Source organism: Perognathus longimembris, chromosome 6 (assembly GCF_023159225.1).
Source record: "Perognathus longimembris pacificus isolate PPM17 chromosome 6, ASM2315922v1, whole genome shotgun sequence".
Classification (NCBI taxonomy): domain Eukaryota; kingdom Metazoa; phylum Chordata; class Mammalia; order Rodentia; family Heteromyidae; genus Perognathus; species Perognathus longimembris.
In genome coordinates this window covers 64,861,887-64,876,737 of record NC_063166.1, presented here as the reverse complement: position 1 = coordinate 64,876,737, position 14,851 = coordinate 64,861,887, and the positions used below count along the sequence as shown (strand labels likewise).

Sequence of the window (14,851 nt, the reverse complement as noted above, 5' to 3'; positions counted from 1 at the left end):
TTTTACATGAAAACCTGGCAGTCAAAATTCCTTTGAGGAAAACTTTCTCTCTTACTTCACTACTGAAGGCAAGGTCTTTGAGTCACAGAGGATCTTCTAAGTGTTTGGCCTGGTACACTGGTGGTTCAACTAAGCTGACGATTTACCGTGTCCATGTTTAAATTAGTGCCAACGTGGCAGAATCAAAAGCAAGCATGGTCACTCTGTCAAGTGGATAGAATTCAAGGCAGTTCTGCTAGTCTTGACTGATATGCCATTTGATGAGCTTTGCCACATTTCTGGTACTTTTTTCCCCATTGCCTATTGTGCCTCTGCCGATGGCCTAGCTCTCTCATTCATGAGACAGGAAGAAAGAGATCCCGCACCATAGCCACAAATGGTGGGAATGAACTCATCTGCCATTTAGACAGTCTGGGCCACTGATAGAGATTCCTAGGATAAGGGCTCTTTTATACAAGATTCACTGGCATTGTGTTACTGGTCCTGCCCTTGCTACCCGTATCACCACTGCCAGGATCCATCATCAAACTAGACATGGCAACTCACATGCCACCATGGGATAGGCACAAAGCCAAGAACTGTAAGTTCACTGTGCAGAAGCCAACACTTGTGTACCAATCAAGGACCACGTCCTCTCAGCCACTTCTTGGGTAATGATCAGAACAGAAGGAATGAAAGGAGCTATATATAGAGCTATTCTCAAAGGTCAAGATCTGACCATTCCTGAGAATGGTACTCTTCTCTCCATGCTCAAACAACAGCAACCTAGGCCAGCTTGGTTGGTACACACTCTAGGTGTTGGCCTGGCAAAGGGAGTCCTAGCGTCCTGAACTTAATTCTAACCTGGCTTTAGTCCCTGGATTCTCTTGAGGGGTTGGTTAGTATGATCCCAGACCACAGAAGCAACGACCACTTGGTTAAGTACATTGCTCAGCAGGTCCCCACACATAGTAGACCACAGAGGTGGAAGATACAGAAGGTCTTTATATATTTTGTAACAATGCTTCTGTCCCTCTCTTATCTGACCCATCCAGAAGACAGGTTTGAGTCTGAGTAGGGAAATATTAAAGAAAAGATGAAGTTATAGCTACCAGCTACACTGCTTTCCTGGCCATAGAAGCCTGGTGAGGAGTCAGATCAGATTCTAGCAGATACAGGAGTCATGGTTAATGCATCTTTTAGCCCCCAGGTTTAGTGCAACAGCCTACAAAAACCCATCATCTGGTCCATTTCAGTCAGGCAAAAGCTATGATGGAAAAATGACCCATTCTAGATTTATCATGCTGCTCAGGCGCTATGAAAACAGAGAAATCCATATAGGCAAGGCCAGTCCTGAACCATGGCCATATGTTCATTCTTACATTTTGTATCTCTTCTTCGCCCTCTACCACCTCCTCACCTCTAACATCTGCTGTGCCCTTCTGAATTTAATCTGTACAATCAATCAACTTCCTTATATTCTTCATTAGGTGCCAGGAATGGGATGGATCCTCAGATAAGACTAACATTTGTGGCCTGGGTTTTTCCTGATGGGATTGAAAACTTCAAGGGTCAACAGAAAGGAAAGATGCAAGTCGGGCTGTAGCTTCCAGGACATCCCTCTGCAATGGTGTTCTTCATGGAACTACGAAATAGCTGTGATGAATGTATACTTTAATTCCTGTACTCTCACTTTAAAAAATTCCCCTGGGCCGACTTAACAGCAAGTGGATCTAAGTGCCTGATAGTCTGAGGCCTCCAGGGGGTGCTACAGTACAACACACAGCCTCAGCCTAAAACAACTTTTTTTTTTTTTTTTTTTTTTTTTTTTTGGCCAGTCCTGGGCCTTGGACTCAGGGCCTGAGCACTGTCCCTGGCTTCTTCCCGCTCAAGGCTAGCACTCTGCCACGTGAGCCACAGCGCCGCTTCTGGCCGTTTTCTGTATATGTGGTGCTGGGGAATCGAACCTAGGGCCTCGTGTATCCGAGGCAGGCACTCTTGCCACTAGGCTATATCCCCAGCCCCTAAAACAACTTTTGGGTCTGTTTTCTATAGTGTGCAGTGGCAGTTGATGAGGAAAAATAATAATAAAGGAAAGAGTTCCCTTCTTTTAATTTGAAAAAAAATTCATTTAAGACCTAGACTTACAGAAACAAATTCAAGTTCCTTAGTATGTCATGTCCAGCACCAACACAATGTCCTAAGTGCTAATACCCTTTAACTTTGAAGGCAAGGGCAATAAACCCAGTCATTGTGCTCTGCTAGTCTTCCCATAGGCTGATTCTTTGGCCTGAGATGCCCATTTTCCCTCACAGGCAGGAAGCCTTCCTGGGCTTAACCCAGTGTCTTCATTTATTTACTTCTGTATCATTCTAGGACACTCTAGATGGACACAAAGTTTACATACTCAACTCTGGCCCCAAGGACTGGAACAGAACCTCTCCATTCGGCCTCCTTAGCTGGCTCCTTAGCTCAGAAGCATTAACACAGAAGTTCTGGGGCTACAGGTTCTGAGAATCTTCAAACACTATCCTGGCTGGCTCATTCCTATTCTTTGGAGATCGGAAAGAATAAAAACCAACCCATGGGGCTGGGGATATGGCCTAGTGGCAAGAGTGCTTGCCTTGTATACTTGAAGCCCTGGGTTCGATTCCCCAGCACCACATATACAGAAAATGGCCAGAAGTGGCGCTGTGACTCAAGTGGCAGAGTGCTAGCCTTGAGCAAAAAGAAGCCAGGGACAGTGCTCAGGCCCTGAGTCCAAGGCCCAGGACTGGCAAAAAAAAAAAAAAAAAAAAAAAAAAAAAACCAACCCATGGTAGTTGGGTGCTGGTGGCTCATGCCTCTAATCCTAGCTACTCAGGAGGCTGAGATCTGAGGATCACAGTTCGAAGCCAACCCAGGCAGGAAAGTCCATGAGATTCTCAACTCCAATTAACCAGAAATGGAGCTGTGGCTCAAAGTGATGGAGTGCTAGCCTTGAACAAAAAAAGCTCAGGGACACTGCCCAGACCCTGAGTTCAAGCCCCATCCATAACTGACAAAAAAAACCCATGCCACCTAGGCAGGAAAGTGGTATTCTACTCCAGGTTAATTCTGAGCACTTAATCCTCAACTGTGTCTTGAAGAGAACCTTCCAGAACCATGATGCAACACTAAGACAAGGCTCAGGGCCCCCATTGTTCCCTGACAGAAAAAAAAAAATAGTTACCTGAGTGACAGCATTCTTGCTGGAAGGGACTGCTGAGATTGTAGGAACTCAGTTTGGACAATGTTGAGCTCTTTGTATCAGGCAAGCCAGGAATTTGCACAGCAAGGGAAGGGAGGAAAGGCTGGCTACTGAGAGAAATTGGATTAGGCACCCAAGGGCCTAGAATGCTCCTAAACTGAGTCCCCAAATGTCTACTTGGGAAGCTACACGAAACATTTAACAGTTCCTAAGCAAGTGATGGCCCCATTCCAGGAACATTTTTAAAAAGTGTCAGGAGAACAGAATATATGTGAGGTTGCACAGCTGGAGGCAATAGAAAAAAACAACAGAGTAGTACAAAGTCCATAGAAAGAGAAGTTTCACTATTAAGGATATTCACAGAGGTATGGCTCAGGTGGTAGAGTGCCTGCTTAGCAAGTGTAAGGTCCTAAGTGCAAACCCCATTACTGCCCCAAACCAAAGAAAACCAGATACTCTCTGTAGAACTTGAGCAGGGAGAAGACATGAAGGGAGAATTCCTAAGACCTCACAAACAATTGGCTGTGGGTAGGGATAGAAAGACATCAAGAGATGACTCCTTAGCCCCAAGCCAGATGGGCAGCAGATCAGGAGATGGTTAGGGACACATACACGGGAAGTGCAGGTTTGTAAGGAATGGGTCTGTGGAGAGCAAGCAGCCCCATCATAGCCCAGTGGCAGAGCCACTTGTGATAGGGACCTTCCCTGGAGGCAGGTTTCTCTTCTGCCCCATCATCCAGCCAGGCTCTTCTCACAAGCTGACAGCACAGACAGAAACAGGACAGAGGCCCATGCTAGACAAGCAAGACGAGCAATTCTCCCAACTCTGGAGCTGGGGGAACATGTGGGTTCTCTTAGGAGAGAAAAGCAGAAGGGAGCAAATAGAGCAGCCTTAGTTTAGAGGTTGAGTGTTTAGAGGATAAGAGAAGAAACCATGACTTGCTGTTCAGGACAGTTTCCCCAGGGTGTGTAAGAGGAGGAGGTAGGGTGAGAGGATGATGCTGGTCAGAAAGCCTGAGGAGTCGAGAATAGAAGCAAACAGCAGAGCTGGAAGGAAGCCAGAGCCCAAGGCCTCTAGGAGTAGCTTGCTGGGGCTGGCAAAGCTTGGATGCTCCTGTGAACTTCCTCAGAAAAGAGGCGGCAGGGGTTGAAGAGGGAACTGGGGCATTCTTTTTACAATGGGGAGATCTGAGAAAAGAAGGGAGCCCAAGACCCAAATAGGGGACCAGCTGGGACAATTTCAGGAAGGCTTGAACAAGAGGTTCCACAAGCATCTCTGGGACAGAGGGAGAGAATACGGGAGGGAACTGAGAAACAAGTAAGAGCAGGCTTCGGCTAAGATTGCCCGTGGCCTCTCTACTAGGCAAGAGGCAGGGTTCTCACTGGAAATTAGAGAGCCAGGGAGACACGTGAAGGCCAGGAAGGTAAGTTGAGCAAGCACAGGACAGCTTTGGAGGGTTCTCTAAGAGCCCTGCTTCTCAAAGGTAATGTGTGCACAAATCACCTCCTATCTCCTTCAAGTGCAGGTTCTGATGTGACAGGTCTGGGTGGGGCCCAACAGTCTGCATTTCCCACAAGCTCCTAGGTAATATCAGTGCTTCTGGTGCAGGGGTCACACTGTGAGAAACAAGGTTCAGAGTCAGCTAAACAGATGGGGCTGGCCATTGTGAAGGACCTCACCCCAAAGAGAGGCACCATGGATAATCCAACCAGGGATAAAAGCTGAGATCTTGAACAGTTTGAGTGGGAATAGCACCCCACCCCCCGCAAAGGGGAGGAATAAAGCAAAAGAAAGACGCCTGAAAGGGGGGGGGGTGGCGCTTCTGAGGTGGGAGGTAGCCCAAAGGTGCCCCTTGGGATCTTTCATTTAGGTCAATAGGAGGCAGAAGACTAACTGCACACTTGGAAGATCCCAAAAGAGGATGTGAGTCTTGGCGTGCCAGCGGCAACGAGGGCAGGCCATCGCCGTGCTGTACTGCAGGAAACGTGGGCTTAGTAACTGGCTTATCCCGGTGAAGACACACCTGAGCAGAACGCTGGGAGAGGGGCAGCAACGGTTCTGCCCCAAAGTCATGGGCCAGATGATTTCTGCGCCAGGAACTAATAAAAGAGGAATAAGATCGGGAGAGGGGAGGTGACTGAGAAAGAGGAGACAATCTGGGCTCTGAACCCATAACCCTGAACCGTGTGTGTGTGTGTGTGTGTGAGAGAGAGAGAGAGAGAGAGAGAGAGAGAGAGAGAGAGAGAGAGAGAGAGAGAGAGAGAGAGAGAGAGAGAGAGAGAAAGAGAGAGAGAGAGGAGAAAGGGGGGGTGGGGAGACAGACAGACAGACTTGAGTCAAAGGTGAACCCGAGGTCAGGTTCGCTGGGGGAGATTCGTGGAGAGGACCACACAGGAAGGCGAACCCTGAGAGCGGAGCTAAGAAGCGTCAAAAAGAGCAGCCAAGTCCAGCGACTGCGCGCGTCCGCCGTGGAGACGGCGGCGCGTACTTGGAGGAGGGAGATGGGGCCCCCACGATGCTGAAGCTTCGTCCGGTGGCGACGGGGAGGCCGTGGAGAGATTCCTGGGCGCCCTTAGGCTTCGGCCGGGCTCCCCGGCCGCGCAGCCCCAGATCGCCCAGGGCCCAGCCTCCAGGGTCCGCGCCGGACCCTCTTTTCCTCGCGCGCGGCCTCCAGCAGGCCGCAGACCACCCGCCCCCCCCCCCAACCCCGGCGACCGACTCGCCAGGGTCCGCCCCGCCGCGGCGGCCCCAGCCCGGCCGCTCCTCCCCCGATGATGTCACGTCCCCGGCCGCCCCTCGGCCGGCCGCGCCGCCCCGCCCCCGCCTCCCCCGGCCCCTCGTCCCCTGGGCCCGCCCGCTCGCGACAGCCCTCCTCCCGCCCGCGCTCCCTCCCTTCGGCTCCCGCTCCCCCGGGAGCGGCGGCGGCGGCGGCGGCGGCGGCGGCGGGATGGCCCGGGCCCGCGGCCAGGCCCCGGGCAGCGGCGGTCGGCGGCGGCCACGGCGGGGCGGCGCGGGAACCGGGCCCCGGGGGGAGTCGGCCGGGCTGCTGCTGCTGCTGCTCCAGGTGCTGCCTCCCGGGGCTGCGGCAGGGCCAGGGCGCCGGGGCACTCGGGGCACCGGTGGTGCCGGCGGCGGCGTCTGCTGGCTCGGCGCTGCCCCTGCTTTTCCCCGGGACGCTCGGCTGCTGCTGCTCCTGCCATCGCTGCCACCGCTGTCGCCGCCGCCGCCGCCGCCGAGCTCCGCGCCCGCAGCCTCCGCCTCCCGGATGGTAATCAGCGCCCCGCGCCGGCGCCGCGGGCGGGCAGGAGGTGGGGGCGGCGAGGGGGGAAAGGGCGGGCAGCCCCGCGCCCCCGCCTTGCCCGCGGCAGTTCCTGGGGCGCTTGGAGCGCCCCCCCCCCACTCCGACGACCACGGCCCTGGGCAGCCGCCAGAGCGCGCCTCTGGGGCGCCTCCGTGCGGACCGGGTGCGGGCTGTGCTCCCCGCCCTCCCCGCCCCGCTCTCAGTCCGCCCGCCAGCGCTCAGGCCGCGGGGGAATCCCTCCATCTCCCCGCCCCGCGCCCCAGGAGGGGAGGGGACAGCGCCGGCGCCCGCGGACCCGCTTTCTCCGAGGGAGCGCCCCAGAGGCGAGCGCGCACGGAGCTGTCCCGCCCGCGCGCCGCGCTGCGCTCCTGGAAGGCGCCTGGTGCCGTCGGGTCGGCTGAGCCCACGTCCTCGGCGGGACCCGATCCCGGGCAGTGGGGGCGCCCACCAACTGCGCGTCCTTATGTTCCCTGCGCAGGACGCTCTGCCCCGCGGCGGGCTGAATCTGAAGGAGGAGCCGCTGCTGCCAGCCGGCCTGGGCTCTGTGCGCTCCTGGATGCAGGGCGCCGGCATCCTGGACTCCAGCACCGCGGCGCAGAGGTAAGCGCTCGACGGGAGCTCGCGAACTCGGGTCGGACCGCTCGGAGCCGCTCGGAGCCTTTGCTCAGCTTTGCCGAGGTGCTGGGACTGAGGGTAGAGGGAGCCCTAGCTCCGGACGGTCCTGGTGCTGGCGAGCTCTCCAGTTCACCCTGTCCCAAGCGCCTATGCCCTAGTCTCTTGAGCATCTGGGGCGGGCCGGGGCGGGGCTTCTGCCTCTACTCCCCGGCTGTCCCGGCTCTGATTTCTGACAGTCGCGAATTGCGGTCCAGGGTTTGGGAGGAGGACGCATCCCCTCCGTCTGCCGACCCTGAGCCATGACCCACAGCTACCAACCGTCTAGGAACGTCCAACCCCTCCTTCCTGGGCAGTACCGATGCCTCAGCTTGTCCAATTCCACGGCTTTCTGCCAAGAAAGGCAAGAAACCCTGCCCCCTTCCTCCTTTCCCACGCCCCTCCTTCCCCACGCAAGTCCAGAACTACAGCTGGGAGGGGGGGGTGAAGAGTGCAAAGAGACGGTGGGCAGTCGGCGTGGCTGGACTGAGGGGTTGGGAATGGGCCAGGGCTCCGCCTCTCTGACAGGTGTCTTTTCAGTAGGGAGCCCCGGGGAGTTCACCCATGTCCATCTCCTCTCGCTCCCTTTGACAGAGTTCTAGGCGGGACCTACGTGGAGATTTGGATGGGAACTTTAAAGGCTAATTGACTTAGCCCCTACTGCGCCTGGGACCTGGAGCTTTTTATAACCTAGCCTTGAGCATAGAGAGGTTGGACACTATGGGGATTTCAGTGCAGCTGGCTTTAGGGAGGGCCTGAATCTGCTGTCTGCTGAGGCAGTCACTGACTGGGTTTCTGCAAGGTCTGAGCCACTGCTGTCCAGCAGCCTGAAAGGATTCATAGGGAGCTGTCAAGGTAGACCTGGTCTGGCACATCTGTCTATCCACTCCTGTCCAGGGATACCCATCATAGTGCTCCCCAACCTCACGCAGTAACAGACACTGGGGGCCCTTCATGGGCCACTGAAGCTGTGTTTCTGCAAGCCTGACCTTTCATGGCCATGGGGGGGGGAGGGTGGCAATGGGGACTGTCTGGGGCTGAGTTCTTCTGGACAAGAAGGGGGTCTTGCAGGCAAACTAATTGCCATAAGCTTTAGAGTGATATAACTATATTCCAGAAAAACTGGTCTATGGAGAGCCAGATCCCACCTTTCTTATACAAACAACTGTCTGCATTCTCATGTGTCGTCTCCTTCCCTCTTTCTTACCACTAGCTGGTTTTTTTTTCCTATGTTGTATGTATAAGGCTGAGTGTCAAGCCTGTTTTCCTTTTGGTTCTGTAACCCAGTCTATCTGACCTTCCCCTCTGTGCCTGCCCAGAGGCAGCAGGTTGGATGAGAGTGTGGAAGAGGTGGTGCCCTGGGGCCTGGGTGGGATGCAGGAAGCGTGTGGGGGGGATGAGGCTTGCCCCCTCCCATCCAGGACTGCACCACAAACAGTGTTGTCTGTAGGGACTGGGTGGAGGATCAGTCTGAGTCTCCAGAGCCGCCTCACTGGAACTCCCAGGGGCGCCGCAATTTTAACAAGGAGATTTCTTCAGGCTAGGACTGTTTGTCTCCAAGTCCAGGAACTTTCTCTTTCTCTCAAGACCTAGACTGGGAGCTCCCACATGTTTGATCATTTGTCTTCCTGGCTTCCAGGGGGGAGAGCCACTCCTTGCTCCTCATGTTTCCTCACACTGGCACCTCTCCCATTTGAATCTTCTCCTTTAGCTAGTTGTCTGCTCTTGTCTTCCCATTCCCAAACAGCAAAAGGAGCATTTCTGTCCCACACTACCTCCCTCTTCAGCCCCTACCTGGCTTCACTTTCCTTTTCTCCTTGGAGCAGAGTTGTCTTTGATGCCTTCCTTGCCTTCATCCCACAGCCACTCGGTTAAAGGTTTCTGTGTCCTAGACCCAGTCTCGGTGCCCATTCCTTCATGGCTGGAAGGATGACTGTGTCTTGGTTTCCTACCTCAGGCCCCTGGTCTAGTGCTCCCACTCCAGCTTCTCACCCCTCCCCACAACCCATCTTCTATGCACTACGGATCAAAGCCACATTTCCAAAGTACTTTTCTCTGATCATATCTCTGCCCTGATTAAAACGAAAGTGACCCCCAAGCCTCTGCTCTCTCTGTGTCTTCCCATCCTGCCTCAAGAAACTGTGCTTAGCTGCCTAAGGATATTTACCATAAGCCAAATTCATAGTTTCTGTCTGCCCCACTTCTTCCTGAACAGTCACCATTCAATGCTTATCACACTCTGATGCCAGCCTTCTTTCTCAGCTTCTGTAGACTTGGCATTTGGTATAGGAGAATCCGCAGGACTTCCAGTAAGTCCTGGCTTTAATCAGTCCTCTGCCCTCAGAACCCACATGTCCACTGAACAGTCTCAGCAGCCTTCAAGACCCTGCCCCAACATAGCACCTGCTCTGTCTGTGCCCTCCACCCTGCTTAGTACTGCTTGAGAATGCTTACCACGTGGCAGGCTCTGCTCCCCTCTGACTGTCCCCATCTTCCTCCAGGGTACAGATAGCGGTCCATTCACCCCACTGTCCACAGCACACAGGACACAGGCAGTTCTGGGTATCCCTTCCTTTTGGGTTCCCCATCTTTACCTTGGTAAAGCACCAGGAACCAGGCACCAAATCAGCTATCTCTCCCCAATTTTACAACTCAGCCTTTACATAAACACCAAGGTTTAATAGAAGGCAGGCAAGGAGGAAAAGGCTCAGAAGGCTTGGTAAAACTGGGAATGGGAGAACTCTGCTAAGAGAAAGAATGGTCTGAGCAAGAGGTTAGGAGAGAAGAGGAGTCTTCACCCTGTCCAGTCATGAAAGGAAGGCTGTGGTGAGGCTCCCATCTCCCTGCCAGGGTCTTCTTACCAGCAAAGTCTGCACAAGGATCCCTAGTCTTTGCTCTGACTGCTCCTTCCCTGAACCAATAGGACTTTTATCTCCAAGACCCACAGGTGCAGTCCCAACCCACTCTCCAGCCTCCCTTGCAGTTAGTCCGAAGTGCTGCTAAGGGCTTAGCACAGAAACAGCTGTTTTCTCCTGATGTGCTTCCCAAACTGGGGAGACCTCTGGTGGGCCCAGGCCAGCCCTTTCCCTGCAGAAGACCCCTGGAGAACTCTGGCCAATCCTTTTCCCATGAGCTGGTCACAGAACACAGGCAGGGTCTGGGAGAGGAAAGCCAGCTGGGGCTGCTTTTCCTGTAAGCAGCTATAGGCCAGCCTCCCTGCTAGGAAATGCTTTTGTTTGCTTTAATAATTGATAGCCAGACGCTCCTCAGCCTGGGACCTGGCAGCTCGGCCTGTGGGTGGGTGCTAGGAGGGTAGGCAGAAGAGAAATGGGAGTGGGTTACACAGTCTGTAGGTAGAGCTGAGGGAGAAAGGAAGATCAAGCTAGTAATCCTCCTTCTCTTTCCCACTCTGTATCCTACAAGACCTGGGCCATCTGAGCCTGGGGCAGATATTGGGAAGTAGAAATAGGGTACCTGGAGCTTCTGTGCCCCAACCCTCCTCTCTCATTAGCACCTTTTGCACACAGGTGCTGTGCACCTGCCTCTAGCCATCTGGCCCTCCTCCCCTCTCTACCTACACGGTTGAGATGGGTGTGCTACTGACTTGATCTTCTCTAATCTGTGACACAGCCAGACTCTGGCTGGGCAGGACCAAGCCAATAGATCATGGCTGGGGGCAGAAATACCAGTGTGGTGTGGTGTGATGAACATTAACAGTCTCAGGGGCACAGAGAATGTCTGTAGGGCAGTGTGGGCACAAATGGGATGCTTAGAGGGAGGGAGGATGTGGAGAAAAGGGACAGGGGACTGATGAAGCCATGCCAGAGTGTCAGGGAGATAAGCTAGATTTAGTGCAGAGAGACTTTGGGGAGAACTGAGACCTGGGATAAGATGTAGGAGGTGTTTCTGTCGCCACTCCCCAACCCCGTTTGCCTCCTGATGGAGTTTGGGGGGAGCTTCTTTCCATTGCTGATGGCTTCAGCAATGGCTTGTGCCATTATCTCAGCATCCCACAATTGAAGGTGGTTCAAAGCACTTCTCAGAAACTTGGGCTTATCAAAAAGGGTTAAGATTTGGTGGGAAGCTGGGCACTGGTGGCTCACACCTAGCTACTCAAAAGGAAGAGAGGTCCAGTTTGAAGCCAGCCTGAATAGAAACACCTACAAGCCTCCATCTCAAAGGAAATAGCAAAAAGCCTGGCTGGAAGCATGGCTCAAGTAGTATAACACCAGCCAAGCAAGCAGTTGGAACTATTTCGAGGACCTGAGTTCAAGCCCTGGTATGGGGGTAGGGAAACGGATTTGATGTGACAGGGAAGGCAGAAGGCTCCAGGATGCCCTGTCTTCAGGAAGAGGGTCAGGGGCTGGTACTGCTGTAATTAAATTGTGTATATCTGTAGCAAGCATGTGATCAAGGATTTGTGTGGCTTAGGAATAGAGAACAGAGATGTAAGGGAGACGTTGTGCTAGAGAGTTGTGGCAGGGTCAGGGATCCTGGGACATCTCCAGAGACCTGCTGGGCAGTGCCCACAATAACAGCTAGACACTGTAGTCCCCACTACATCCCCGCATGGGACCCTGTGTACTCTGGAGTAGAAACAATCTACAGGGTGATCCTGGGGGGTCCTCTGATGCTGACTCCCAGCTCAGGGCTCAGGAAGCCTGGGTACATCCAGGCTTGATACAAGTTAGGTTTCCTGTCAACAACAACAACAAAAAAGTGCATGTGGAAAAAAAATTTTTTTCTGGTGTCACAGACTCCTGGTTTATCTGGGGGCCAGAAGTGAGAAGAGGGAAAGTGGGGCATGGCAGAAATACAAAAGTGATTTTTTTTTCCCCTCCCAAGTCTGGGTTTTGTAGTACTCATACACCCCCTCCATACTTACCAACACCCTCTAGAGTAGGAGGAAAGCATTTTGAACATTGTGTCTAAATTAGTCTTTTAAAGAAAGTAAGGAAATATGTGATTCAATTTTGGAGGCTTACAAAAGTGGTTAATGTGGCTGTTTTTGTCACTCAGCTGCATTTATCTTTTTAAAAAAGGCGCTTCTGTGGTATGCTTTGTTTCCTAGTGATGCTAAGTGAATGAAATGTCTCTGAATTACCGGCTCCAGCAATACATGCGCAGGGTGGACCAGTGCTCCTCACATTTGTTACAACTTGGATCTGCCAAGCTGCACTCAGGCCCTTGGGGCTGTAGCTTGGCTGGCTTCCTCATAGCCCAGACCTTGGGGTGGCTGGGAGTTGGTACCCAGTCCATATCCCCTCAGGACCTTTAGTAAAGGGTCTGCTTGTCATTGCTGGAGGACTTCTTGAGGAGGCCACAGCTTGCTCTGCCCACATATCTCTGGCTGTTGAAAAGTTTGGGGAGCTGGAAGTGCTAGAGAAAAGCCACCATAGAAACTAAATAAAGTTTTGGTGGTGGTGGGGGCCAGACTGGAGTTGTGAGACAGACATTCCTGAGTCCTTGCCTGCCCCTCTGATGAGGTGCTCATTCTGTCTCTCCAGAGCTCCTCTGAGGATGGAGCACCATTTGCCCCAGTGGGAGCTCGTTGAAAATGCGCCCTTGATAGGCTCCAGCTTTGTTTTCCCCAATCCCTGTTTCCTGGAATCACTGCCCAAATAAACTGTTGGTATTTGAATCTTTGTCTCAAGGTCTTCTTCTAGGGGAAACTAAATGAAACACTTACTGTCCAGGCTGTAGGGGCGAGGAGGTGGGGGCTGGCTCTATTCTCCTTTCCCTCTGTACCCTTCATTTGTTTGTTTGTTTGTTTGTTTGTTTAGTGCCAGTACTGGGGCTGATACTCATGGCCTCTTGTTCTTACTTGTTTTTTTGCTCAATATTGGCACTCTACCACTTGAACCATACCTCCTCTTCCAACTTTTTTGCTGGGTCATTGGGAGATAAGAGTCTCACAGACGTTTCTGCTCAGCTGGCTTTCCTTCTTTCTCTTAGATAAAGAAAACACATTACTAGATATACACACTAGATATACTAGATAGACACACACAAACACACTCCAGTGGTTGTCTTGGTTAGTTCTACCTTGGATACTACAGGACCAAAGACGTTTACCAACAGCCTTCTCTCTAAGCTAGTCTGGGAGAAGACAGCACCTCACCTCTCATTTGTATCCCCATACACCTGTGCTCATGATGTGCCCATCAGGACTCCGACCACTGAGTCATTAGAGTATACCTCTTTCTTTCTCTCTGTCCTTTCTTGTTTTGTTTTCTCATTACCAGAGCATCAGCTACTCCCACAGGAAAAGGAAAAGGAAAAAAAAAGTCTCTTCTCCCTCCTCCCTTTGGGGCTTGAAGTTCCATTCAACAGGTGTTGACATCACCTACTGTAGTTGGAGATGCTGGAACCTTGGGGGCAATCAGAGAAGGAAGGCATGGTCCAGCCTGCCTCTTTTTCCTAGCTTCCCTTTCTTTCCCTTAGGCTGTTCCTTGTGTCACTCTGTGACTTGTCCAAAGGAAATACTAGAATGTCTTTAGAGCAAAATTCCTAAAGATTTTGATCTCCTCACGTGTCCAGCAAGGGTGTGCTTTAGGTAAGCAGGAGACGTTCCCAGGCCTAGAGCTGGAAGCAGCCTGCGTGCTCAGAGGAGGTCTTGCTCATGCTGCATGCAGGCCTCCCGCTCTGAAGGGGCTATCATTAATATTGTTCTATGTTTGGCCCTAATAATGAGCCTGTCCTGGTGATGTAAACTAGACATTGTAAACTAGACGTGTGTGAGTCCAGGAGCGTGATTGTGTCTCAGATCCCGGGAGCAGTACAGGGTAGGAGAGAGGAGTGGGCTGCTCAGGGAGTGTGGATCTGTGGAGGTAGCTGGCAGGGCATGTGGGATGGCCCCTGCCTGTGCTCCCACCCTCCCACCCAGCACCAGATCCCTATCCACAGACCCCAGGGGAGCCAGTTTTCTTCCCTACTCTCACCTCCTCACATAAGGAGGCCCAGCAAAGGGGGTTTGGCTTCAGGGTTAGGACAGACTTCCCAGATCTGGTTCTCAGCAGGCTGGCAGGAACTCTGTATAGCCAGGACCCCAATCTGCCTGACATTTGCCAAGGGAGTGGGGTGGGGTGGGAGGAGAAGCTCAAGCCAACATCACTGATTTACTCTGCACCAGTTTAGAATTCAGTCTGTGCAGTGCATGGGGCATCTGGGCAGAAAGAATAGGCTGAGTGGTCCAGGGGATTTTGTTTTCTCAGCATCCTCCCTCCTCTGCCAAGGCCTCTCTCTCAACTGTCCTTGCCACTGACTGAAAACCTCCGAGGCTCTTTTGAACGACAAAATAAAGGGCATAGGTGATCTGGGATTGCTCTACAAGGCCATTTCTTAGGCCTCCCTTGCCGCTAAGGTTGTCCTGGAACCAGCTCCTGGTAAAGTTCAAGCTAAGCTGGCTCTGGGAGGAGGGAGGAGCTCAGGGTTGGTGCCTCATTAGCATATTCATCAACAGTAATCAGGGACCTGCTGTGATCAAAAGCCCTCTTTGGGCTTCCCTGCCTCTCAGCTGGTTAGGGAAGACAGTGAATGGGGTGGTCAAGGCTTCTACTTGAAAAGACTGTAGCCTGGGGGTGGGAGGGGTTGGGGAAGGGTGCTGCTGGTGGCCTCTCCCCCTTTCCTGGATTGGGAGGAGAAGACCCTTCATTTCTGCCTCCTAAGTCAGTATCTCAATGGCCCCCCT

General features: G+C 52.9%; 1 protein-coding gene across 2 annotated transcripts in view; it reads left to right on the top strand.

Annotated features, from left to right (window-relative positions):
• The first annotated feature begins 6,438 nt into the window (after positions 1 to 6,438).
• Positions 6,439 to 14,851, top strand: part of Ebf4 (EBF family member 4) — a 44,782-nt gene continuing 36,369 nt past the window's right edge. Inside the window, exons 1-2 of one of the 2 annotated variants that reach the window (XM_048348921.1) lie at positions 6,439 to 6,477; positions 6,989 to 7,110. In XM_048348921.1, coding sequence (XP_048204878.1) covers positions 6,475 to 6,477; positions 6,989 to 7,110 — 125 coding nt within the window. In that variant the 5' untranslated portion in view covers positions 6,439 to 6,474. Of the gene's footprint in view, positions 6,478 to 6,973; positions 7,111 to 14,851 lie in introns of those variants that run through there. The other variant, XM_048348920.1, reaches the window with a different exon arrangement.